This window comes from Asparagus officinalis, chromosome 8 (assembly GCF_001876935.1).
Source record: "Asparagus officinalis chromosome 8, Aspof.V1, whole genome shotgun sequence".
NCBI lineage: Eukaryota > Viridiplantae > Streptophyta > Magnoliopsida > Asparagales > Asparagaceae > Asparagus > Asparagus officinalis.
The window spans coordinates 122842313-122868089 of record NC_033801.1 but is presented as its reverse complement, the minus strand read 5'-3'; the positions used below and the strand labels follow the sequence as shown (position 1 = coordinate 122868089).

The 25777-nt window shown below is 34.5% G+C and overlaps 3 protein-coding genes across 4 annotated transcripts in view; all 3 read left to right on the top strand.

Moving 5' to 3' along the window:
* Positions 12942-19825, top strand: LOC109820172 (E3 ubiquitin-protein ligase SP1). The gene is made up of 11 exons (XM_020386274.1): positions 12942-13296; positions 13406-13458; positions 13828-13952; positions 14062-14157; positions 15869-16006; positions 16079-16144; positions 16666-16778; positions 16867-16977; positions 17569-17612; positions 17705-17816; positions 19275-19825. Exons 1-11 carry the CDS (start codon positions 13223-13225, stop codon positions 19375-19377), a joined length of 1035 nt encoding a protein of 344 aa, XP_020241863.1. The 5' UTR covers positions 12942-13222; the 3' UTR covers positions 19378-19825.
* LOC109822348 (protein ROOT PRIMORDIUM DEFECTIVE 1) lies at positions 20548-23343 on the top strand. 2 transcript variants are annotated; one of them, XM_020388536.1, is made up of 3 exons: positions 20550-20624; positions 20784-22492; positions 23115-23343. In XM_020388536.1, the coding sequence occupies exons 1-2, from the start codon at positions 20581-20583 to the stop codon at positions 21976-21978; spliced, it is 1239 nt and encodes a 412-aa protein (XP_020244125.1). In that variant the 5' UTR covers positions 20550-20580; the 3' UTR covers positions 21979-22492; positions 23115-23343. The 2 variants fall into 2 exon arrangements, with proteins under 2 accessions (XP_020244124.1, XP_020244125.1); XM_020388535.1 differs by having other exon boundaries at positions 20548-22492.
* The window catches only part of LOC109821840, a 16171-nt gene continuing 13319 nt past the window's right edge, over positions 22926-25777 (top strand). Inside the window, exons 1-3 of the mRNA XM_020387994.1 lie at positions 22926-22940; positions 23115-23264; positions 25205-25224. Of these exons, the coding sequence (XP_020243583.1) occupies positions 22926-22940; positions 23115-23264; positions 25205-25224 (185 nt within the window). The remainder of the gene's footprint in view (positions 22941-23114; positions 23265-25204; positions 25225-25777) is intronic.

Here is a 25777-nt window from a genome sequence, read left to right as displayed (position 1 = left end):
ATGAGATTGGCTGCACCGTCAGCCCGATCATCCCCTGCTGATGCTGAAATAGTAACTCTGTAGTCCCATGCAAAGTGGCCCTTCTTTCCGCATCTGAAGCACTTTCCTTCACCGTAACCATTCGGGTTAGGCCCTTTAGACTTCCCTCTGGATTTTGATTGGCCTCGTCGTCCCCTACCCTTCTTCTGTGCACGCCCTCGTGCCTCGACATGCAGAGCACTCCCACTGCTAGAGGCCTCAATTCTTGAGACTTTGCAGCGAGATTCTTCATCCAGAATTGCCCCAACCACTGTGTCGAGCTTCATCTTGTCATTGCCATTAGCGTTATCCAGAATTGCCCCAACCACTGTGTCGAGCTTCATCTTGTCATTGCCATTAGCGTTGCTCACCACCATCACCATATTCTCCTATGAATCTGGTAGACAAGAAAGTAGCAGAAGAGCTTGGATCTCGTTGTCGAACTTTAGATCTACTGCAGCAAGCTGTTGCACCACAGCCTGAAATTCGTTCAAGAAGTCTGCCACGCGAGCTCCTTGCTGCATCTTGAGATTGAATAGCTTCTTCATCAGATACACCTTATTTGAAGTAGACGGCTTCTCATACAGCTCCTCCAAGGCCTCCATCAACTCCTTAATGGTGGTCGCATGCGAGACGTTGTAAGTCACATGCTGGTGAAGGTTGAGCCTGATGGTGGCAAGTGCTTTACGATCGAGCACCTTTTACTTATCGTCATCTATCTTCTCAGGTTTCCTCGCCTCTCCTTGGAAGGGTAGGAAGAGATCCTTCTGGTACAAATAGTCTTCTATTTACATCCTCCAATATCTGAAATTTTGGCCGTCGAACTTCTCAATTCGAAGCCTGTTGTCTTTAATTGTAGATCCCATGGCGAAAGATTACGTCTTTTCTGTATTTGTGAATAGTACCGTATTTGTGAATAGTACTGTACACATGAATAGTATCGTACACATGAATAGTACTGTATTAATCTGACTTATTTTCTGATGTGGAGGATCCACTTTTAGTGGCAGCCACAGAGCATACGATAAGCAGATATATATACTCTAAGTCAGGCTCTGATACCAGTTGTTAGGATACACCCCAATAAGAACGCCTCTAACGGAGACGCAATACACAAAATAAAGGCATAAGATCAATCAAAGTACTCACAGATATACGTGGTTCACTCCTTCGGAGCTACTCCACGGTGCAACGAAGACGCTAAATTCTTTTATATCCCAAAAGAATAGATCAAAGAGAACACCCTCTCTTGATCAGATACACTCTAAGAACTCTCACAATCTCTCTTTGTGTTTTCTCTCTTACTCTTCTATGAGAGGAGTTGTTTCTGGGATGAGATTTTCTTAAGAGTTTAGGGTCCTATTTATAGTGTTTGAGGAACACTATACACAAATAAAATATTATTAGTGGGACCCGCTACCTTTTCCCATTTTTCTCAAAAAACGGCACCGAAATCCTCTTTGTCAATTTATGTAGCTGGGGCGGCTTCAATTTCAAAAAGGATGGGCTGCTTTCGGCTAACAAATGACCCATGTTGCAAGATGAGGTTTTGCTGCTGTATCTTCTGAGCTGAGATCAAAACAGGAGAAAACCCAGATCAAAATTGTTGCTTGTAATGTGTTTGTTTTAATGCCTGAGGGAAGCGAGGGACTGAAGAAGTGAAATTGTATTGGTGTCTCATTTTAGCGTATATGATATAAAATTTTCAAATTTTTCTTATCGAGGCATATTGTATCTATATCCACGATCGGTAAGCGGCAACAGATATGATAAGTATCATATCTAAGTCGTACCCAAAGCGTTTGCCCCCTACTCTAAATCGTATTTGTTATGGTGTTTCCACTCGCCCGAGTACAACTTGTAAAACCAAGTCACGAACAAGTGTACTTTTGCGTGTTATGTTCCAATCAACTAGATGGCCATAGACGAACAAGAGCGACGACTCAGCCAACATGTCGAGTCGACACACCTCTATGTCAACACGAAAGGTGGTACTTGTCGCCCCCTTTCATCGAAGCCGACTCACTACGAGCCCACTCGACCATTTGTCAAACGCCTAGCGAAGTCGACTCGAAAGGCGTTACTTCTCGACGAAGTTAAAAGACTATTTTCGCCTCGAGCTTCTCTCTCTGACAACGTGTCAACATCTCATTTAATGCTTGGTAGGTACCATCATGACTCTAACTCCGATAGTCTTCATGACTCATCGGATCACGTGAACCACCGTCCTGCCATCACTCACTTCTTATTTAATGTTGAAGTGATCTCCCCCGACACCTGTAAAACAAGTGCTGACGCGGCTGCCAGCCCATGCTTCGCCACCGCCTCTCAGCGCTCTGCTGAAGTGATCAATCTACTCTTCTACCCATGATATATACAGGTACTATTCAAACTTTAAAGGGGTTCCAAAAACTAATTAGAAAACTAGTTAGAAAACTGGTTCACAAACCTGATCTCTTGAGAGATATACGGCACACAAACAAGAACTCTCATAATTCTTATTTACCCCACTCAAATTCATTAGCTAACTTGATCGTCGGAGGTACAACGAGGGAACCAAGCCATGTCCTCTCACAAACTTCTACATGTGCAGACCTAGCTCAAGAACCAGACATAAAGCCAGAGAAGAAAACGGCCCCTCATCAATCCTCAACAAACTCATCCAAACACAGATACATATTGACTGTATGATCACTTAACATCAATAGTATTAATTGTTAGTTTATACCCTCCAATACAATGGTCCTTCCAATGTGTCCATTTTCCTAACATTTAACAAGAAAAATTAGGATATTTCTGTTAAAATAATTATCTTTTAGAAATACCTAATTATCTTTAGTTTAATTATTTCACATTACGATAATTAATAATATTATTCAATACTGTTATCATACAAATTGGGACAAAAATCACAAAGAAGTGTTGGCATTTAAATACCTAAGGGTGGATTAAAATCTGAAGTAGTCATAATAGTACTACAAAACTCATACTACTTTTGTACTCCCACAAAATAAAAAAACTTAAGGTCCATAAAAACTCATAATCTTTCAAGAAAGGACTCTACACATCTATTAGTGATAGTGCAAGAATATTATGAAACTTGTAATAAGAATTATCATTTTCCTAAAACCTAACAAAACAAAAATTTTAATGTCAATATGTTAAAGCTCAAGCAAACACTACCATTTTTATAACCTGAGTTTGTACTCGATCATGTTTCATACATTGACTTTTGATCTGAGTTCTGGAGAACATGACTAGGTGCAATATGAAAAAAGTAGTTAAAATCTATTCTAGTTGTTTGTAGTTGAGGACTCATATGTGTCAACGTTAATTTATTTAAAATTATAAAATTGCAAATCTATAAAAACTTCACTAGCAAATATATAGCAAGTTACATCCACAATTAAAAAGTATTTGTTTTGGGGGAAATTGGAAGAACAATTGCGAGAAATGTATTTGATTTTATTCTCTCTAACTGATTTAGATAAAGAATGGTTTACAATTCTCTCAAAGTAATCTCTCTCTAACAGGCTTAGAAAAGGAAATTATAAATCTTCTCGATTGGTTTCCCGATTTACAAAAAAGAGAAGGGATCGACGGAGACCATTCCCTTTGTTTTACTTGTGTTCTTCATGGTAGCGATGAGATGCCTCCCTCGAAACTCGCGTCGAGTTTGCTTCTCGTTGATGATCCGGATACTTCACGTCTCTGGAACGATTAATGAAACTTGCGTGGCAAGTTTTAAGATAACTCTTAACGAGATTTAGAACTCAGAATGAGTTTAAACTTTGTAACAGAGTTGATTTGAACTGAAAATCGGTTTTAAAGCCAAGCACCAAAGCTCCTAAATGTCGGTTGTTGAAGAACGCTCCAAGCTCTCCAAATTTGTCAGCCGAATGCTCCAAGATAGGTTGATTGAAGAAGTTATTTGCTGATCTCTAAATCCGAAAATGCTCAAAGATCTAAAAGAGATCTCAACTAAGCTGATCTTTCAGCTATTTATAGGGATTAGGGGGTGTAACCGCCCCTAAAATCGCTCCTTTGTGGGGCTTATGGGATATAACCGCCCCTTAAATTACTTCTGAGTGGAGTTGTGATCCCCTCAGATCGTGAGAAACAGTTTTGGAACTGTTCGACCGAGTCAAACGACAAAACTAGCATTCTAAACACGAACTCTGCGTCCTAGGCTTGGGACGCAAAGTTGGGATCTACAGTGGTCTGCGTCGACGGCTAAGAACGCAGAGGTTGCCTCGACGCTTGCGTTTTGATCTTAAAATGCAGGGAGGATCTCTACGTCTTGTTGTTGAAATGCAGGGATGACATCTACGTTTTGATCTTGAAACGCAGGCATGACCTCTCCGTTTTAGGCTAAAAACGCAGCAATGAAGGCTGCGTTTTGAGTCTGGAACGCAGCCACGAGCTCTACGTCTGGACTTGAACGCTGGGGTTGAACCCTGCGTTTTGAACTGGAACGCTAGGGGGTGAACCCTACATTTTGAACTGGAAACGTGGGCATGACCTCTGCATTTTCAACCGTAACTCCCAATGTTGATTGTGAAGGCTGTTAAATTAGAACTTTCATCAGTTGTTTGTGAAGGTCGTCACATTGTAACATTCATCGATCTATGTGAAAGTTTTCTAATTGTAGCCTTCTGGAATTTGTCAGATTATAACTTTTCATCGGTGTTTGATGGGGATAAGCTATATGTAGTAATTTTTAGACAGCCTACAATATTATTTAGTATATATTATCATTCTAACTAGACTCTATATAAGTTATTCATGTATTAAAAAAATCATACTTCTTATATCTAAAGTATTAGATATCCATATTTAAAAGATATTATAAAAAAACATGAAACTTTTGGAGTTATAAAGGTAAAAGGTTATTTGCATATATACTCCTTACAACATGGTATTTGTAAAAATACTATCCAAATCTCAATATTCGCAAAATTACACCCCAAATCATCAATTTTACAAAAAAATATTCTCAAATCAATTAATCATCAACTTTGATGAACTAATTTGTAAAATAAGTATAAATTTATTAATAAAATAGTTAATGTGTTAATAACGTTGGTGATTTGTTAATTTTAGGGGCATTTTTTTACAAAGTTCATGATTTGAGGGATAGTTTTACGAACACCAAGATACAATGGGTGCACTCGCAAATACCTATGATGTAATGGGTGACTATGAAAATAATCATTTTTTTATCATTGTACACATATCCAATAACTAAGGCTTCGTTCGGATATCATGGTGTTTTCCTTGTTGTGTTTTAGTAAAAAAACACCATGGTGTTGTGTTTTTCCCTTAAAATATTTTCAAAACACCATGTTAAGTATTTTTTGTCAACACTAGTTTGACCCATTATAACATTAGTATTAAACATATTATTAAATTATATATTAATTATAATAAAATATGTTGTAAATAAAATGTTATTATATTTAGTTTACATTATTATAGTATTATAAGGATTAAATGTGATGTAATATAATATTGTATAATGTATTATAATATTATATTATACTTTAATGAGTTATATTATATTATAAATAATATTGTATAATGTATTATAATATTATATTATACTTTAATGAGTTATATTATATTATAATTATTATTAGATTATAATTATTACATATTATTTTTAAATAATTATATATTTAATTATTTTGGTATGTCAATTTGTTATTGTTGTATATTATATTAATATTTTATAATAATGTTATACTATTATTAATATAATATTGTACTATTATTAATATAATATAATATTATACTATTATTAATATAATATAATATTATACTATTATTCATATAATATAATATTATTAATAATGTTAATATTATGTTATTACTAGTATGTTATTAATTAATATATTAATATTTTATATATTATATTATATTTACTATACAATATGTTATTATAATATTATTATTATATTATTATATTATTATTAAATATGTTTCTATTATATAATATTTTATAATTATTAATTTATTATAATTTATTACAATTTATTTATTAAAAAGTTAATAATATTATAGCTGTTGTAATCTTGTTGTTATATCTACATACATCATATATATCAAAAGTAAGAATCAAACATGAAATGTAAATGTAAATAGACAAGAGAAGAAATAGGAAGAAAAGTGATTCTTATTTTATTCATCTTCCTCATTCCTCTATATATTTTGTAGTCCATGACATACATTATATAGATGGATAATAAGAAGGCTAAAGGACATGGGCTAATGAAGAGTTATCTAATTAATTGTCCATATTCAAGTAATGTCCACATTCATCTTATCTTCTAGATTTCAACACTCCCCATTGGACATTACTTCGTGATGTCAATGCCTCGTTAAAAACCTCGCTAGAAAAACCCAGTGGAAAAAACTAGTCGAGAAAAAGAGTACATGACATACATACATTATTTTTGTTACATCAGTTGTCTCGTTAAAAACCTTTCGTTAAGAAAAACCATGTAGGACAAAAACTTAGCAAAGGAAAAAAGAGTACAACTATAGATCTTCGGGATCCAAACTTGTGTTGCATTAGTTGCCTCATTAAAAACCTTTGGCTAAGAAAACCTAGTGGGACAAAAACTTAGCTAAGGAAAAAAGAATACAGCCACCGCCTTTGGAGTTTGATCTTCAGGATTATTCTGAAAAATAATTCGCTCCCCCTCAAGACAACAAACATTCAAGTCTATGCATATCGTGGTGGCCAAGCACGATACCATAAAATTAAAAGTTGATGTATTAAGGGTTTTGGTGATCAAATCGTCTAGATTGTCACTACTTAAAGCGAACTTATCTATGTTAATTTCATTGTTATTTTTTAGCACAAGTGGATAAAAATTTTCCACATCTCATTTATGCAACACAAGTTACATTGTCCTTAGAAAAGATAGTGGGGGTAATATCCTCGTTTAATATGCCACACGATCATCAAATGAGTTTTATCAGCGATTTGAACCTTACATGTTCACATGGGGCACATATAGAGGAACAATCTCTGAGTGTTTTCAACTAGTAAACATTGTCTGCTTAATAGACCTCCAAGAAATAACAGTACCACTGCAAAGAAAAACATAACCAGTCAGAGATTTGGCAATATGGGGATCAATCATATAACCAATATCAGAATAACCTACCAATGTCATATTTCGATTTTTTATAGAATAAACAAAGATCTCTTGAAGATACCAGAGGATGTATTTAACATTATTTCAATATCTCCTTTCAAGAGATGCACTAATTCTTGTTATCATGTGTAACACAAATGCAATATCAGGCATGGTGAAATTTGTAAGATAAATAAGTGCTTCAATAGCGCGCTCAAATACGGGACTTCGGGTCCTAAAATATCCTCGTTATCTTCTTTTGGTTTGTATGGGTCTTTATCCACTTCAAGGGATTTAACAACCATTGGTGTGCTAAGTTCATGAGATTTATTCATTTAAAATCTCTCCATGACCTTCTTCAGGTAGGTTGACTGGTATACCAATATTTTTTTAGGAACATGCTCGATCTGCATGTCAAGACAATACTTGGTTTTTCCCAAGTTTTTTCATTTCAAACTCCGTCTTTAGGCATGAGCTAGCTTCTGTAAGTTCCTTGTGCGTTCCAATAATATTTATATCATCAATATAGACTGAGATAATACAGAAGCCATTTTCAAAATTTTTTATAAACACACAAGGGCAGACATCATTATTTGCATATCTCCTCTTCAGAAGGAACTCACTCAGTCGGTTATACCATATTCTACCCGACTATTTTAAGTCGTATAACGACCTTTGCAATTTAATACTATACATGTTGCGATTCTCGTTTTCTCTCAATTCAGGAATTTAAAGTCCATCAAGGACTTTCATATAAAAATATTAGCGTCTAATGACACATATAAAAATGTGGTCATGACGTACATATATTGCATATATAAATTCATAGTTTCTGCCATAGGTATTAACTTGCGGAACATAATACAATCACTAATAGGAGAATATTTTACATCTAAATCGATATCAGGTCTCTGCGTGAACCCATTTAGCTATGAATCTTGCTTTATATCTCACCACCTTAAAATTCTTATTTATTTTTCTTACGAAGACCCATTTATATCCTACAGGGATATATGGACTACAAGTTCAAAATACTTTAGCGAGTTCAGCTCAGCCTCAATTGCCACTTTTCCATCTCACCTAGTCCGAGTGCTTCAAGCACTCTACTATCGACTTAGGTTCTAGATCCAAATTATTTTCAGAGATAGTAAGGGCAACTGTAGAGGCAACTATATTGTCGACAACTTTTATATTTCTATTATATATTTCTCCTTTTTCACAAATTCGTGGCCACTTTAATTCTTATTTTATGTCAACCAAATCCTCGCCATTTCCCTTAACAATTGGATTTGGCCGTTCTGCATCTCCAATATTATGATTATCAAGTGCACGTGCAATTTACTAGAGATTTCGTTTTCAGGACAAGCCTCTTCCGGAGGTTATGGGAGTGACTGTCTTTCTATATAGAATTTAGTTTGTCACGGACTTTTATCTTATACACTAACATGTTTCATATGCTTCTGGTACAGTACACTTCTGGCATACCAAATCATCAATGATATACTCAACATGAATATAGGGCTTAGTCACTCTTTTCTTAGCAGATTATCATGTGAACTTCTGGTTCAATTTGACTAGTACGTGGATATAAATATTGAAGATTCTTTTCATTTTATGAAATTTCTCGACATTCTTTTATATTTTGGGCGTTAATCTCTTCCTAATGTCGAGAATTGATCTTCAATAAAAATGCAGTCAGCGTACCGGATTGTAAATTAATCCCTTAACATGGGCCATATGTACTAAATTATCGACTGAGTTTCATAAATTCATAAATAATGTATGTACCTTCACCGAGGTCTCATAGAGGTACACTATGGTGGTGATATAGAAACATGGACTGCAAATAAAGAATATGCAGATAGGAAATGTTACGCTTCTTCACCACGTATTAGATAAAGGGGGGAAATTGTGATATGCAGTTGGTCGGATTTGGTTTTAATTCCACATTTAATTTAAGGAAATCCGACAAATCATATTTTGCCCAAGATGATCCAATAGCTCATGCCAGAATTTAAAAGAATTTTGGTCTCTAAATCTCAAAAATCATCGCAACATGGTGTATTTTAGGTCAGACAAATTCTAAAGTATACACATATGAATAAAAACCACATAGGTTCACAAGAGTTTAAAGCAAACTCAAAATAAATTAAAATTATCTGACAAATGCATATAATCTAAATATAGAAAAACCAAATAGTTTACATTGACCACCTCGATAAGATCCACTACAATGTCCACTACCTCCCCCTCGTCCAAGCTTATGAATATTAGTTTGAATTATGACATGTACTTCAGGCACTACGTGTGAACCAATTAAACTTTCATTATGGTTTCTCACAACAGCTGGTTGTGTTTTTAACAACTACTAATGCAAGTATTAGTTCATAATGCTTAATATAATTTTTAGTTGTACTATTGTAAGAATACAAGGTTATTTGTTGAATTGTATTCAGTCGAGGGTTTAAAATCCAAAAATAGCTACATGATAAGATCTCCTACTATGTTCATAGCCTCCCCCTTGTCCACGTGTATAAGTAATTTTCTGAATTGTAGCATGTGCTACAAACACAACTCGTAAGCCAACTAGTCTAACATTGTAATTTCTCATCAACAATTTGTTGTGATTCTCTACAACTCTAAATGTAGATATCAAAGCAGAATGCTTGGCATAATTTTTGGCCATATACTGCTACTGGAGTACAATACTACTTGCATGGAATGGGAAAAAATCTTTTCGATCAATTCTGCGAGCTTCACCCGCTAGACAATATGGTACATGGTTGAATCATATTTAGTTATGTATTTGAAATCCAAAAAGTTCTGATTCAGTCTGCCAGTTGCATTTGAGGGAACATTATTAGCTTTCATATATCAAAGCGATCCTTCAGGGATTGCCCAGAAAAGTGAATACTTTTTCAGTGAGGCATTAATTTTTTTTTACGTCTTAATTGATAGAGAGAAATTTTAAAGTGTTTGCCTTCTGGACAAAGATACTTAAAGAATCAAGAGATATAATCGTACAAAATTCACAAGGGTATCAGTAAAAATGAACATTCGAGGCGAAAGACAAGTAATAATTACTATCATATATCACAGTGCACTAATCATGGGGACGAAAGATTAGTGCATGATCATATATCACAGTGCACTAATCATGGGGACGAAAGATTAGTGCATGAGAAATTAGAAATATTCACATGTACAAAAATATTCTGCACTAATCATGGGGACGAAAGATTAGTGCATGAGAAATTAGAAATATTCACATGTACAAAAATATTCATGTATTCTCATGTATTCTATAACACTTGTATACCCAGAAGAGAGACTATATCTCAAACTTATAAAAGATTTGACATCCTTTAACCATTGCTTGCATTGATAGCATTTGGAAAAATTCAACATCATATTTAATGCAATAGCACTAGTCTATACACATTGATAGCATTTGGAAAATTCAAGAGATGCAGTACTTTTACTGTATGTTTTTTATAATCATTTAGGAAACAAAAACTAGAAGTTTTTTAAAATTTTCCAACATATTAACTAAATGATAATTGATGGCTTCATATGTTAGGCTTAATCTTTTAGGAAATAATATTTAACATGCTACAAAAATATGAAGATTGGATATAAGAATGTCATACACAAACTTTTCAATAAGTCATCTCTTGTGATTTTATGGTTGGATATAGCCACATTGAACTGGAAAATAGTTCAATATTTCTTAGAAAAGGGTGAATGCAAGAGCTAAATCTAGAGAGAGCCTAGCTATAGACATGACAAAAGTTAAACTCGTACAAAGCAGTTACAGAAAAAGGTACCTAACATTAGAGTCAAATGTTGAAACTTTGGAGTATATGGTGATTGGTCTCATCATTATCATGTTGATACTCGGACATGAGTAAGAACAGTTTTTAATGTATGGATTATCTAGTCATGGCTATTGCATTGGTATATGGGAACTATCAGATTCAGCTTCTTAGTTCTCATATGTTGGTTCTCAGGTGGGGGAAACTGGCAATAACTTGATGTTGATGGGTGAACTAATTATCAATGATTTCTGAAGTATAAGATTATTTCTAACAAAGTTGTTTTGATGTAATAAATCAGAGTAAATTATGAATTTTCAACTTCATGATCTGTGAGCTACTCAATGCATATGAATTTTCAACTGTAGATACTTTAAGCCACGATTATGAGGATAACTCAACTCATGGATCACGAAATCCTTATTTTTATCTTGAACTGTTAGTTTTACAAGCACTTGATGCATGATCAATCAACCAATAGAAGTTAGCTTATGAGTTAACGGATTTCTTTGCATAAGAAACATGTAAATCAAAGTTAGCACCATGAATTAACCAATTTCTTTGCATAAAATATGCACTGCGATAGTGATGATAACCATGCAATTGTTCTACAAGTATTAAAGCCTCTACCGTTGTTTGTGTTTGTGATAATCTTCTACTTTTATAACTGGTTGATTTAGAACTATTAGATTTATATTAATCCGGATGAAGGCTTTATCTGTTTATACATATTGAATATTTGTTCTTTTATATATCTTTCAAACAGAACAAACCTCTTAACGGTTCCTAAAGTTCTTTGTCAATCAATTTTTGTGCAATTCAAGAACTGTTCATCATAACGACTCTTGTAAATTTATTCGCTCATGCATTATTACAGAGGCATAATCGATCAACCGATAACGAAAAAATGAAACTTTGTAAATAGACAAAGGTCAAATGTATTATGTATTGTTACCTTGTAAGAGGTGTACACCGAAATATCTCTTACCACCAACGGACGATTACGAACCGGCTAGCTAGAGCTTTCGTGCCGATAACATATTGTAATCTTATTGTTATATTTACATACATCATATATATCAAAAGTAAGAATCAAATATGAAATGTAAATGTAAATAGACAATAGAAGAAATAGGGAGAAAAGTGATTCTCATTTTATTCATCTTCCTCATTCCTCTATACATTTTGTAGTCCATGACACATTTTATTCATCTTCCTCATTCCTCTATACATTTTGTAGTCCATGACATACATTATATAGATGGATAATAAGAAGACTAAAGGACATGAGCTAATGAAGAGTCATCTAATTAATTATCCATATTCAAGTAATGTCCACATTCATCTTATCTTCTAGATTTCAACAATAGCGATTATACTATTGTATAGTATATTATTATATTATTATTATATTATTATTTATTATCAATAACTTTTTTTATTTTTTATTAGTTTATTTATATTTTATTATTATTTATTTATTATATCTTATTAACATATTAAATATTGGTATTTAATATGTTATTATATTATTATATACGATATTTTATTTATTATATTTTTATATTATTCAACAAATATTGCTAATATATTAAATTAACTATAGTATAGTATAGTATAGTATAATATAATAAGCATGTTGATAATAAATCTATGATAATTACATTTAATATATTATGTTAGATATTATATTAACACATTCTCAAACTCAAAACCAAAACACCAAACTTAAAATACCTAAAAGGTGTTTTAAAATAAGTATTGTGTTTTTGGTTTGAGGATGATTTAGCTTAAAAAATATCATGGTTTTCAAAGCGCATGATGTTTTATTTTTTGTGAAAACACCATGAAAAGAAGTAAAACATCATGATATGTGAATGGAGCCTAAACATTGAGGGCTTTTATGCAAACAATTTTCTGCAAGCGTCTCTTCTTTCCCAAAGGGCCTTTGGGTTTCGTGGGCTATACCCTCCGGAGCCTCGAATCCAATTCGCATCCCTGTTGTTCATCAGCAAGTCTTTCCCCTTGCGTGAAACCCCAGTTCCCAAAACACCCCTCCATAATCTTTAAATTATTTTAAGCACCCCACTCCGGAGCCTCGAATCCAATTCGCATCCCTGTTGTTCATCAGCAAGTCTTTCCCCTTGCGTGAAACCCCAGTTCCCAAAACCCCCCTCCTTAATCTTTAAATTATTTTAAGCACCCCACTCCGATATTGGTTTCTCTTGATTCTTGATTAAGAGGATGTTTCCATGGGGAGGAGTGGGATGTTGTCTCAGTGCAACTGCTCTTTATCTCTTGGGCAGAAACAGTGGAAGGTACAATTGCCCATTTCTTTTTTTCCCCCTAATTTTTTTTGTAGTTTTTGGGTTCTTATTATTTTGAGAAATAAAATATGGGTTTTTGATTAATTTGGGTGTTGTGCAGGGATGCAGATGTTCTCAAATCAGTAACCAGAGTTAACCAATTGAAGGATTTAGGTAGCTTGGTCTTCTTTGATTTGACTCTTTTTTTTTTGTTATCCGAATTCGATATGTGAACTGGTTGAGCTGATATTATTTGAGAGTTTTTGCTTCGTTTAATCACAGTTGCTGTTTTTAATTAGGAAGCAAAAACAATTTGTTAGAATTAATACATTATACAATGATCATTAGCCATAAAAATCCATTCTTCTTGTGCAATGCCTAGGTTTGCATGATAATTTCTGATGCATTCCACCTAATCAGTGGTCGCAATTATTTGCATGTGGGCCTAAGAGTATTGCATTCTTCATTCTCTTTCTGTATATCTTTTTTTTTATGTGAACGGTAAGAGTATTGCATTCATTTGTACGCATATGTCATTTGCAGCGGCTCTATTAGATACTGCCTGCAAAGTTTTACCTCTGGTTGTTACTATATCTGGACGAGTTGGCTCAGAGGCACCCATAAAATGCGAACACAGTGGCTTACGTGGTGTAATAGTTGAGGAAACGGTATATTCACCTCTTTCTCATAAAATTTTCAGCTAGGCAAAACGCTATCTGAGTACTAGGGTGAAAGTCCTTTTGTGAAAGCAAAATTAAAATTTTGTGAAATTGATAGGCAGAGCAACACTTCTTGAAGCATAATGATGCGGGATCGTGGATACAAGACTCTGCATTAATGCTTTCCATGAGTAAGGAGGTTCCTTGGTACTTGGTAAGCAAGTAACTCATATTTTGCTAATGTTATTTTCTTTGCGAATTAACTCAGAAAAAAGACATCTAACGGAGATTTACTAATTATTATATCCTTGCAACACAATAAGATAAGGAGTGTATGCGTTTACTCAAACTATTTAACTTCACTTAGCTTTGTTTGCTTCAATGTTGCATGCATAATTGTGGTTATCCTGAAAGAGCAGTCTTTTAGGTGGTGATTCTATCTAAGTGGCTTTCTTAGATTTCATTATTTTTGAATACTTTAGGGATCCTATTTCAGCTTTGATCCTTACATTTCTTGCTTAGTCCTCACGTGAAGTTGTCATTTAGTGCCATAATCCCCTTAGAACATCACCTTGGTGAAACACACTTTACTTCCTTAAAGTAACCAAACTATGTAAGGGTTTTCTAGATATAATCCTCAGATCTTCTGGATTCAAAAATTACCCTGAACATCATACCGGTCTTAAAGAATGTCACTCCCCCTTTCTGTTTGAGAACAAGAGAGTATCCCTGAATGTCACTCCCCCTTTCTGTTTGAGAACAAGAGAGTATCCCTTTCTTTCAGTAAGACCGTTAGCTTATTATTTTTAAGAGTGGACAAATTTTCAAAAATGTCCTATTTGCAAAAATAATCCCAAAAAACGACCTAGTTTCAAAATATTCTTCAAAACCGACCCAGTTTTAGCCATCGGGCTGAAACTGGGTTGGTTTTGAAGAAAAAACGTACAAAACTTCACGGGACTTGAAGTCCCGTGAAGTTTAGCAGGTATTTAACCAAGCTGCTAAACTTCACGGGACTTCAAGTCCCGTGAAGTTTCGTAGTTCAAACAAACTTCTCGGGACTTGAAGTCCAGTGAAGTTTGCATAATTTTAGAAGTAGAATCACGTGGGATTTTGGTCACTTTAATAAACTTCACGGGACTTCAAGTCCTGTGAAGTTTATTAAATTGTGAAACTTCACGGGACTTGAAGTCCCGTAAAATTTAGCAGCTTAGTTAAATGGTTGTTAAACTTCACGAGACTTCAAGTCCCGTGAAGTTTGAGAACTTTTTTCGCCAAAACCGACTTGGTTTCAGCCCCAGGGCTGTAACCTGGTCGATTTTGACAAATAAAGTTGAAACGGGTCGTTTTTTGGGAATATGTTTACAAATAGGACGGTTTTGAAAATTTGCCTCTTTAAGAGCTTTTTGGATATATGCTCCTCAGCAGTTTCTTATTTTATAAAATTCAACTGATAACGTCCAAAATCAAACGGAAGCTAATAGAAGGTTGAAGGTTGCTTTCTAAATATGGTAACTTGTGATGCATTTTTTTTAGATGTCATTGGTTTAAGAGGAGTCATTATATTATTACAAAAAAATCAATTTTCAAAATATGTCCTAGTTGTCTTTTATTTGTTCAACCTTTCAGATATCTTTAATGCATTTTGTTACTAACCCTGGAATATCCAAAATACAAACTATTCATTCTTATATGAATCACGATAATATATGCAAATTATAAAATAATGTGCATTTTCAGATGTACAAGCAATTTTCATCACAACATCATAAGACAGCTACTCAGAAGTAGCATGGGTGTAAACTTAGAAGGGATCGAATTCGAATTCTATTTCTGTTATGAGTTTATTGTATTGATGCGTATTAGATTTATTTCACATGAATTTTATTACACTAATTGTTTTTTCACGATATGTTTAATAATAGGAGGACGGGACTGGGCGTGTGTTTGTTGTGGGGGCACGGAGTGCTTCAGGAATGGTGCTAACTGTTGCAAGTGAAGTTTTTGAGGAGTCTGGGCGATCTTTAGTGCGTGGAACACTGGACTATCTTCAAGGTCTAAAGGTTTGTAAATAGAAAATGCTACTAAAGAAATGCAGTTGAATTTGGCTCTGGTTAATTACAGTTTATTTGTAGATGCTTGGAGTGAAACGGACTGAAAGGGTCCTTCCTACCGGTACTTCTTTGACTGTGGTTGGTGAGGTAAGTCATTTAGCTTTACTCAAAAAAATAATACTTCTTATAATTTTTGGGTTAAGTATGGATAGACCCCCTGTATTATCGTTGTTTTGAGCTTCCTATCCCTCTAGTTAGATGTTACCAGAGAAACCCCAATTTTTTCACGTTTTATTTTTTTAGAGAGAGAGAGAGAGAGAGAGAGAGAGAGAGAGAGCATTGTTTTTTTCTTGATCAATGGGCCCCTTAAGGGTAAAACAGTCAAAACATATCACTTAGGGCTTTCTCTGCAAAAATAAACCTAGAGGGGCAGTTTCAAAACAACGATGCTACAAGGGGTCTATCTACAATTAGCCCTCTTTTTAAATCTTGAGCTGATTCCTGATGAATTAGCATGACTGTTCACAATGCCCAAACTTAGCCAAAACTAGAGCGAAGTTTTAAGTGAGAGGCCACACTAGTCAAACCAATATACTCGCATCCATATTTCTACATTTTTTATGAACTGGTGTTTCTTGCTTTTTCCGGAATATTTTTTTTTAAAATAGGCTGTTAAAGATGATATTGGGACATTACGGATTCAGCGACCTCATAAAGGGCCATTTTACGCCTCTCCAAAGAATATAGATGAACTCATTGCCAATCTCGGAAAATGGGCAAGGTTATTTTCTAAATATTATGTTAAAAATAGTTTGAGATTTTCTGATTGATTTCTTGACCCTTAGTAAATTATCTCATGTTTTCAACAGGTTGTACAAATATGCTTCCATGGGATTTACAGTATATGGTGTCTATCTTCTGGCAAAGCATGCAGTACAGTATGTTATGGATAGAAAACGTCGAAGAGATTTGCAGAAAAGGTGTTAATTGACAATATATAGGTTTATACTGCATGTTCTTTGTTTCTTAGCTGGAATTTTGTTGATGGGCCATTCAAGTTAGTATTACTGTAGATTCCTAAGAAAACATTTCTTATGTTGCAGGATTTTGTTAGTAAGCTGTCGGCTTATTAATTGGATTTTACATATTTGTTTACTTTGATAACTCCTTACTTTTTTTTATTTGTTTTGGGTAACCATTTTCTCTTTGCAAAAACTTCTGGGAACTTCCTTTGCCATTCAAGTAGACTATCCAAGATTCTGTCTTGTAGTTATTTGTTACTTTTCCTGATAACTGAATTCTTGTCACTTGTCAATTACTGAACTTTATTGAGGTATAAATTGGGTGGAAAATATCATGATTATTTTCAAAGAGGTGCTGATCTTGTAAGGAAGATAATAATCATTTGATTTCAACTCTCAAAGTTACTTGACAATTTTTTTTTATATACAAGTTAGCTAGATGTCTTATTGTAAACTGGTTCGCGATAGAAACAATCTTAATATACGTAAGGTTATTTAGTCCATAGAAAATTTCCAATTTAAAATGTGTCCATGTTCTTGTCCATGCAGAGTTCTTGCAGCTGCTGCACAACGACAAGCACAAAATGACGAAGGTAAATCTTCTATATAGTATTTTTTTAATATTAAATATATATAATCTGGTCTAACCTTAGTCTGTATAACTTTGTTTCTGATGATATTCCAGTGGGGTCAACTGGAAACTCTGATAAAGTAACAGATAATCCAAAGAAGGAACAACGAATGCCAGATCTATGCGTCATTTGCCTTGAGGAGGACTACAATGCTGTTTTTGTCCCGTTAAGTGCCTTCATCCTTTCCTGTTATATTCCTTATGGGGCAAAATATTCTATTTTGCTGCGAGAATAACGATAGTCTTGTTTCTTCTCCATAAGCATTTTTCTGTTGTTTCTTTGTTTGACTCATAGACAAGAAAATTATTGTAGTTGTGTTACATCTAGATTGGCTAGAATCATGTATTTATAGCCACAGCATACACAGGCAGTTCTGTTATATTATCATCCCTATAATCTTCTTAGTTCTAGGTAGTATGTTTATTTCTATCTTTATTATTGCTTTGCTAAGATCATATAGTATCTGACTTCCCTTGGATAAGAAGTACTAATCATTGCCCAGAGGAGTTTTTCACCAAAACGTTTTTTTAAGGGTTATAGTTATATAATGGATAATGAAGGCATGCTGATTGTTCCACTAGCTATTGGCACATTCTGTAGGTATTTATATTTCATAGATGTCCAAATTATAATGTCCTGTTGTGCGCGCACACGCGCACATATTTGGGTTAGTGTTTCTGGTGATTCCCTTAACTAATTTACATATGGAGTCGGCTTGATTTATTAAATTTTGTTAAGCTTATGGATAGTTGCTAATGAAAGAAAGCACATTATGTCATTATAATTGCTACTAAATCAAATAGTTTCTGATGGATGATTATTTAGTAAGGTGACAATTAGGCCACTTATTAATTTAATGAGTTTGGATTAACTGAAATCATGCATTCTCACTTCATATTCTACGATAAAAAGATCATAGTGAACGTTGCTGGGCATCCACCAAATGATGTACGCCGATACTCATGAGTTTCATTGCTTACTTATAGATAGATATTAGATGCATGAGGCATTTTTTGCTCATGGATTATTTAGTCACAGATCTATTATCATGAAACTCATATATGTTCTTTAGAGAGGGAGATTTCTTTGCCAGGTCAGATAATTCATTTATATAGGTTAATCATGAACAAGTTCAAAAACCTTCTTATTGGAGGATGATGCTATTCTGCAAAGGGTATTCTTGATTGGTTGAGAAATAGTATTACACATTTAATTCAGAAGGTATAATCTTTGGAATTTTTTGATAAAACAAATTCCTGCTTTCTGTATGCACCCAGTGCGTGCGTGTGTTTGTGTGTTAAGGGCAGTACTTCACTTCTAACTAGGCTAAGTATGCCAATGTAATAGGCTGAGTATGCCAATGTATATTGTTCCCTACAGTTAGGATATATAGTTACTTACAATCTTGCATGCGAATATAGAGTATGCCCATACATAACTTTAACATTTCCCTTATCCGCTTATTATTTTTCATATCAGTATCTTTGTCTGCTGTGCAATCCTGCGTGCAAATATCTTAAATGTGTTAATAGCTAGTGTGTAAATTTTTTATTTCTCTTTTATTAGATAATAACATTAATTATACGTTACTCTTGAGCGACTAATGGTTGGATAAATTTTCAGGTGCGGTCATATGTGCTGTTGTACATCGTGCTCATCACACTTAACCAACTGTCCACTGTGTCGAAGAAGGATCGATCAAGTCGTGAGGACCTTTCGTCACTAGTCAAAAATAATGCCTCATAAACTGATGGGATCACTTTTTTCTCAGAAAGTTTCTACATGTATCAAGTCCTGCTTGCGCACACCACGAATCGCTCGTGATACATACTGCTCTCAGATAGATAACGTTATCGTGGATGATACAGCAAAGGCTAATAGTGACCTGTGTAGATAATGAGAGAACCATGGAGATATCAAGATGGATCCACAATTTATCTTCTTTAACAGATTTATTACGAGTTTCCAAAGAATTGGTATAAAGGCTTTGTTGTATTGTATCGTCATATACTCGTTGTAGCATGAGCGTGCAGATTATGTCCTTGTATTTTCACAATTGTTTGAAAATACGATTTTTTTTTTCTTTGGATGGATAAACAATGGCTGGGGAAATGGGGGACGTGAAAATATTCTTGAATTGTGGGATTTTAAATTTCGTTATTTTTAGGATGGTATTTACTTCTTGCATTATAAAAGGTATCAGGTTCTGTCCTTTGCGTTCTCACAGTTATTTGAAAATCTGAGTGTTTTATGTATGTATATAAACAGTGGTTAGGAAAGATGGACGTTAATATTCTTGAATTGTGGAATTATAATTTCCGCTATTTTTTAAGAAAAAGCCAATCCTCCCTCTAAATTAATTTTAAGTTTACAAGTATGTTTGTATGTTAGCAGCAATTTCAAATCTCACTTTATACATAATCAATCCTATGAACTGGATATTTTAAACTGTTTTTAATGGGAAAAAAGGTACTATTAAATAGGAATAAGTAAAAACGCTAGGGGATATTTGCACTTTGTTACTATGAAGTTTACATTTTTTTTTAATTTTAATACCCAAAAGTTTTTCTTTAATATTTTGATAACCCAAAATATACCCCTCTTTTGTCTTTGATACCCCAAAGATTTTTCCGCAAACTTTGATACCCCAATGTTTACATCTTCTAATTTTGATACCCCGGACTTTAGGGTATCAAAGTGTGAAAAACAAAACTTTGAGGTATTGAAGTTAAAAAAAGGTGTGAGATTGCAAATCTCAGGAGGGTATGTGAGACACCACTAGGACTGAGGTGGCAAAAGCAAGAGGGGTTTTCAACGGTCAGGATTTTTCCATCTTAAATCATCTCCTCCGTCGGATTCGCCCCAACAGAAATTTAAGACGAAAATTGTACTAAAATCCTTGCGACAAAGAGTGACCCAAAGCTTGATCATGGCGGATTCCGGCGGCGGCGGCGGCGAATCTTCTAGATTCCGGTGAGTTCAGGTCTCATTCACAATCACTGCAAGCAAAAAAAAAATGTTGTCTTTATTTCGTGATCCTCACAAGATAAACCCACTTGGGTCAATTTCAATTTGCCCCAAAGTTGATGGGTTTTTCTCTTTTGGTCCGTTTAACTCCAATCTACAAAAAAGATGGAAGAAACCTGTAGATTCTGCTCAAACCCGGTTAGAGAACAGAACTAGAGACCTCAAACTTGACAAGCTCATGCATCAAATGAAGAGATTGAGAATAATCCTCAAATTACATGAACTAATGTCAAAAGCTAAAGATGGGTACACATCTGTTCAAATAGTTTCGAGGTGGAGGAACATTGTTGGGATTCACACGGGCGTCGGCGATTTTCTGCGAAAATATCCGCATGTGTTTGAGATTTACAGACACCCAAGTCGGAAGAATGTTTGTTGTAGAGTTTTGAAGGATTTTAATGAGTTGGTTATGGAGGAAGCTAGGATTGTAGAAGAATCTAGCGATGAGATTGCTGAGAAGGTGAAGAAGCTGCTTATGATGTCGAATCAAGGGTCGCTGCATTTGCATTCGTTGTGGCTTGTGAGAAGGGAATTGGGCTTGCCCGATGATTTTAGGACTTCGATTATTGATCGTTATCCAGATGAATTTAGTGTGGTGTATCCGGATACAGTGGTTTTGGTTCGACGAGATGAAAGCTTGGCTGAAGCCAAGGTAGAGAAGTGGAGGGAGAGAGAGTATATCGACAAATGGTTAAGTGAATATGAAACAAAGTATGCATTCCCGATTAATTTTCCAACGGGTTTTAGAATTGAGACAGGGTTTCGAGAGAAGCTCAAGAATTGGCAAAGGCTTCCTTATGTGAAGCCCTACGAGAAGAGGGAGGTGATTCGTGTCAAAACTTGCGGCGGGACTGAGCGCTTTGAGAAACGTGCTGTGGGGATTCTTCATGAATTTTTAAGCTTGACTGTGGAGAAGTTTGTTGAGGTTGAACGGTTGTCTCATTTTAGGAGGGATTTCAACATGGAAGTCAATATGAGGGAGTTACTTCTTAAACATCCTGGAATTTTCTCTATTTCTACGAAAGGTAGCACACAGACTGTTATTCTTCGTGAGGCATACTCGAAAGGTTGCTTGATCGAGCCTAATCCCATATATGAAGTTCGTAGGAAAATGTTATATCTAGTTTCATTAGGATCACTTTATTCAAGACAAATGGGCCAGTTAAATGAGCTCGAGGAAAGGTACAAGAAAGAAAGTAGCTGTGAATTGGTTGATGGTCCATGCGACGGAGATTGGGATATTTTACAAAATTCTGACGAACAGCTTGATGATATTAATGAAATCTCGAGGGATCCATGAGGAGGGTTAAGAGATAATTGCGGATAGACCCCCTGTAGTATCATTTTTTAAACTTACTACCACTCTAGTTTTGTTATTGCAAATAGAGCCCCCTGAGTGAGAAACTATTTACTCTTTTACCTTTAGAGGGTCTATTTGTCAACAACAATTTTCTCTTTCTTTGAGGGTACAAGTGTAAAAAATATTCTCTCAGGAGTCTATGTGCCATAACTAAACAACAAGGGCAGTAAGTTCAAAATAACAGTACTGCAGGAGGTCTATCCGCAATTAACCCTTAATAGATACAGGGGAGGTAGGTATGATATTGGAAATTAAAAGTACATGAGCATGTGAAGTCTGTGTCTGATAGAAGGAGATACATGGGCCATCAAGCTATGCTTATGAGTTCATCTAATACATTCAAATCCCTTGTTTGTGGGTTGATTCGGTTGGACTGAGGAGTTGATCATTCTCACAACGCACAGTTTTGGAGGTCTCTCTTCGATAATTTTCCGGAACTCTCTGCCTTAATGAGGTTTTTTTTTTGAACTTTGGCTATGTTATCTATCATGAGCAAAGTAATCTTCTAAGTTTTCTTTCGTTTTCTCTATGCACGTGTATCTCATGTGATTTACATGTACCATTTGGTATTCTGTTGGCCTGTGGTTTCAAAAACTTGTTCTGGATGTGATTGGTTATATATCAACTCTTGAAATAGATTGTTGTAGTCATAACCTGATCATAGATTTCTTTATTATTGACATCAGGTAAATGATGTTAAGATAGCGTGTTTGAGACGTTAAACACTCATCGTAAGAAGTTATGAAACATCATCCACAGAAAAATAAAATAAAATAAAATAAAAATCACCAACTGAATTTTGTGAAACAATTGGAGATTGTTCCTTGACATTGTCATTTCTTGTTTCTTATACTGCATTCTTCCACATTTCTTATAAAATTTTGTCGATGCGGGCACAGGCTGTATAGTCAAAAGGAGATTCAGCGGTTAAGTGATTATGTATGTCATTGTAGCAGAGTAGGAAATATTATCAACTGGAATGTGCAATACAATGACAAATATATCTAGTTTCTTCCTGTTTAGTTATTCAATTTGATTACTGGTTGCTCACATGGTTGCTGATTGTTAATTTGCAGAACAACCGGCAAAAGAAGAGGAAGCCGAGGAAAAACCGACTGCAATATATTATGAGGAAACCTAAGCTTAATCATATGAATGTGAACGTGCAAGTGTTTGCAACTCCTATTGATGTCATACTATGGCCATGTTCAGAGGAAGTTCTTTATGTATTAAGTTAGCAAGACATAAATGGATGCATTGTAAAGATTGAATCTCAAGGAATGAAAATTTTCTTGTTGGCATGAATTTATAGGTTTATTCCAATCTAGATCAAGTAGGTTCTCGAGTTCTTTTTTATTTCAGAGCCGCAATTCTCCAGGTATTGAACTTATAGTGCTCAGTTCTTGTAACAACTTGCTGAGTTTGGGACAGAACAGATTTTAAAATATCATTGCATTGGAAAGTCCAGGTTTTTGTTCAGAAAAAAAAAATGCATAACCTACTATGTTATTTTTGTTGTCAAGAGTGCAAAATTATGACCCTCAACTCTTACGACAATTTCTGAGTTTCGATCCATCGGAAGAAGATTAAAAATGATATTAAAGGATTCTAGGGGATATTTGTTCGAAAAAACAAGGCTCCTTTGGAAGAAATTTAAAAATGATATTAACGGATTCTAGGATATATTTGTTCGAAAAAAACGAGGTTTTTTTTGCAGTGAAAGGGATAGTCAGCAATGGTAATGAAGAACTCTTTGTTTTGATTGCCTTGAGCAACAACATTAACAAATTAAGTGCTTGAGACAAGGAGAAAGAATGTCATCCCTGTATTCTGCCCCAAATTATGAACTTTACTTGAGCTCAGGTACAAAAAATACATAAATGAGCAATATTAGTATCAGAAGTAGCTTTTCCCGAGAAATAATATAATTTTCTTATCGGAAGTAGTATAAATAGTCTCTACCTACTTCAGCTACGTCACAGTTACTTTCGTGCAAACAAACACCTAACATCCAATCTGTTCACTAGGTGAAGTGTGATAACATGCGCTTTATTTGGGGGAGGTCATTTGGTTAAGTTTTTAAGTTTCATGTTTAGTTGATAGGAAATATCAGAAGTACGAAGTAAATCAAATCTATTATTTCTAAAATTATAAAGTATGAAGTAGCGGAAGAAGTACTACTTTTTTTTATAAAATTTTAAAAGTAGAGAAAATAGCGTTCTTCTACTTCATTCGCTTTTTTGTTTGGTAGCAATTAAAAATGTTGTTAGGAAGAGAAGAAGAGGATCTTTCGGAATTTTATTTAGGGCCCGCTTGGATAATGAAAGTATTAGAATTAAGAAGTAGGTTATAGAAGTAACTTTCAAAGTTATGAAGTAGGAAGTAGTGGAAATTATCGGGCTGGGGGTGCGGATGAATCTCGAAAGAGAAACACCCGGGAAGCGGATTCTCACTGTCCGTGTATCAAACTTATCAGGGCAGTATTATCAGCCTGTAGCTGCCCCAAGACCGCTCCACAGAGAGTCTCGATATTCGAGGGAATCTCCGATGGAACGACAAAGCCCAAAAATTTTATCAATAAAAAGTTGTTAGAAGTAACTAATAAAGGAAATATTAATAAAAAAATTATTTATGTCATAATTAATATGCATTTCAACTACTTCCGAGCTACTTCTGAGTATTGAGGATTGGAAAAATATTTTGGAAGTAAGGATGACACGTAGGCGCCACATAAGCATTTAAGGAAGTATTGGAAGTAAGTTTTTCATAGAACCAAACACACTTTTTTGCTTGGAAGTAGCAGAAGTAGCCCCTACTTCTTTTTCTTCAGCTACTTCACAATTACTTCCGTGCGAACAAACATGCCCTTAAAAATAGAGCATATCAATGTAATAACTAAATTGACACAATTTCAGTTACTTCCGAGCCTTGAGGGGAGGGAAAAAAATTCAAGAAGTAGATATCCACATGTAAACGATAGGATGATGAATTTGATTTTGAAAAAAAGAAATAGAACACAACATAAGTCACTAGTTGCAGAAATACAACATTTGCTATTATTCATGACTTTCTAGTTTCCATTATATCATTCATACCCACTCATTTACTATTGAGATGGTTTATACTTGTTCACGTTATTTTTTTATTTTATTTTTTTGCTTTTCAGGAAGAAAATGATATGGACTGGTATTCATTTGGAATGAATATTTACAACAATATGCATATAATCACCCATTCTTAGCACTTAGACACCCAATAATTTCCCCTACTTTGCAATTATATACCGTCACTTATTTTGGCCGCACTCATACGCTCTAAACTTTTTTAAAATTTACATTTCAATAGCCTCAGTTAGGCAAACACAAGAATTTCCCTCCGAAATTATCATACGATACTCACACGCTAATTTTAGAATTTTTTAACTCTTAATTTTTTTTAATTAAAATTTATTGTTAAAACTACGTAATTCTATTTTAAAACCTTCCCAAATTCCATTCTGAGATTGGATTTTTGATAGGTTTAATAGTATCAACAAATAGTAAAACATAAAAACTGGTCTAAAATTCGCTAGTGCATATTTGCATAACTGAGGGTATTAAAGCGCAAATTTAAAAAATTTAGAATACGCAAGCGCTGCCAGAAACAAGAGGGTATATAAGTGCAAAGTAAAGAAAAACTATAGGGTATCTGAGTGCAATCAAGCCTAGTAACTAAATGAAAGGGAGAATGTGAGCTGGAT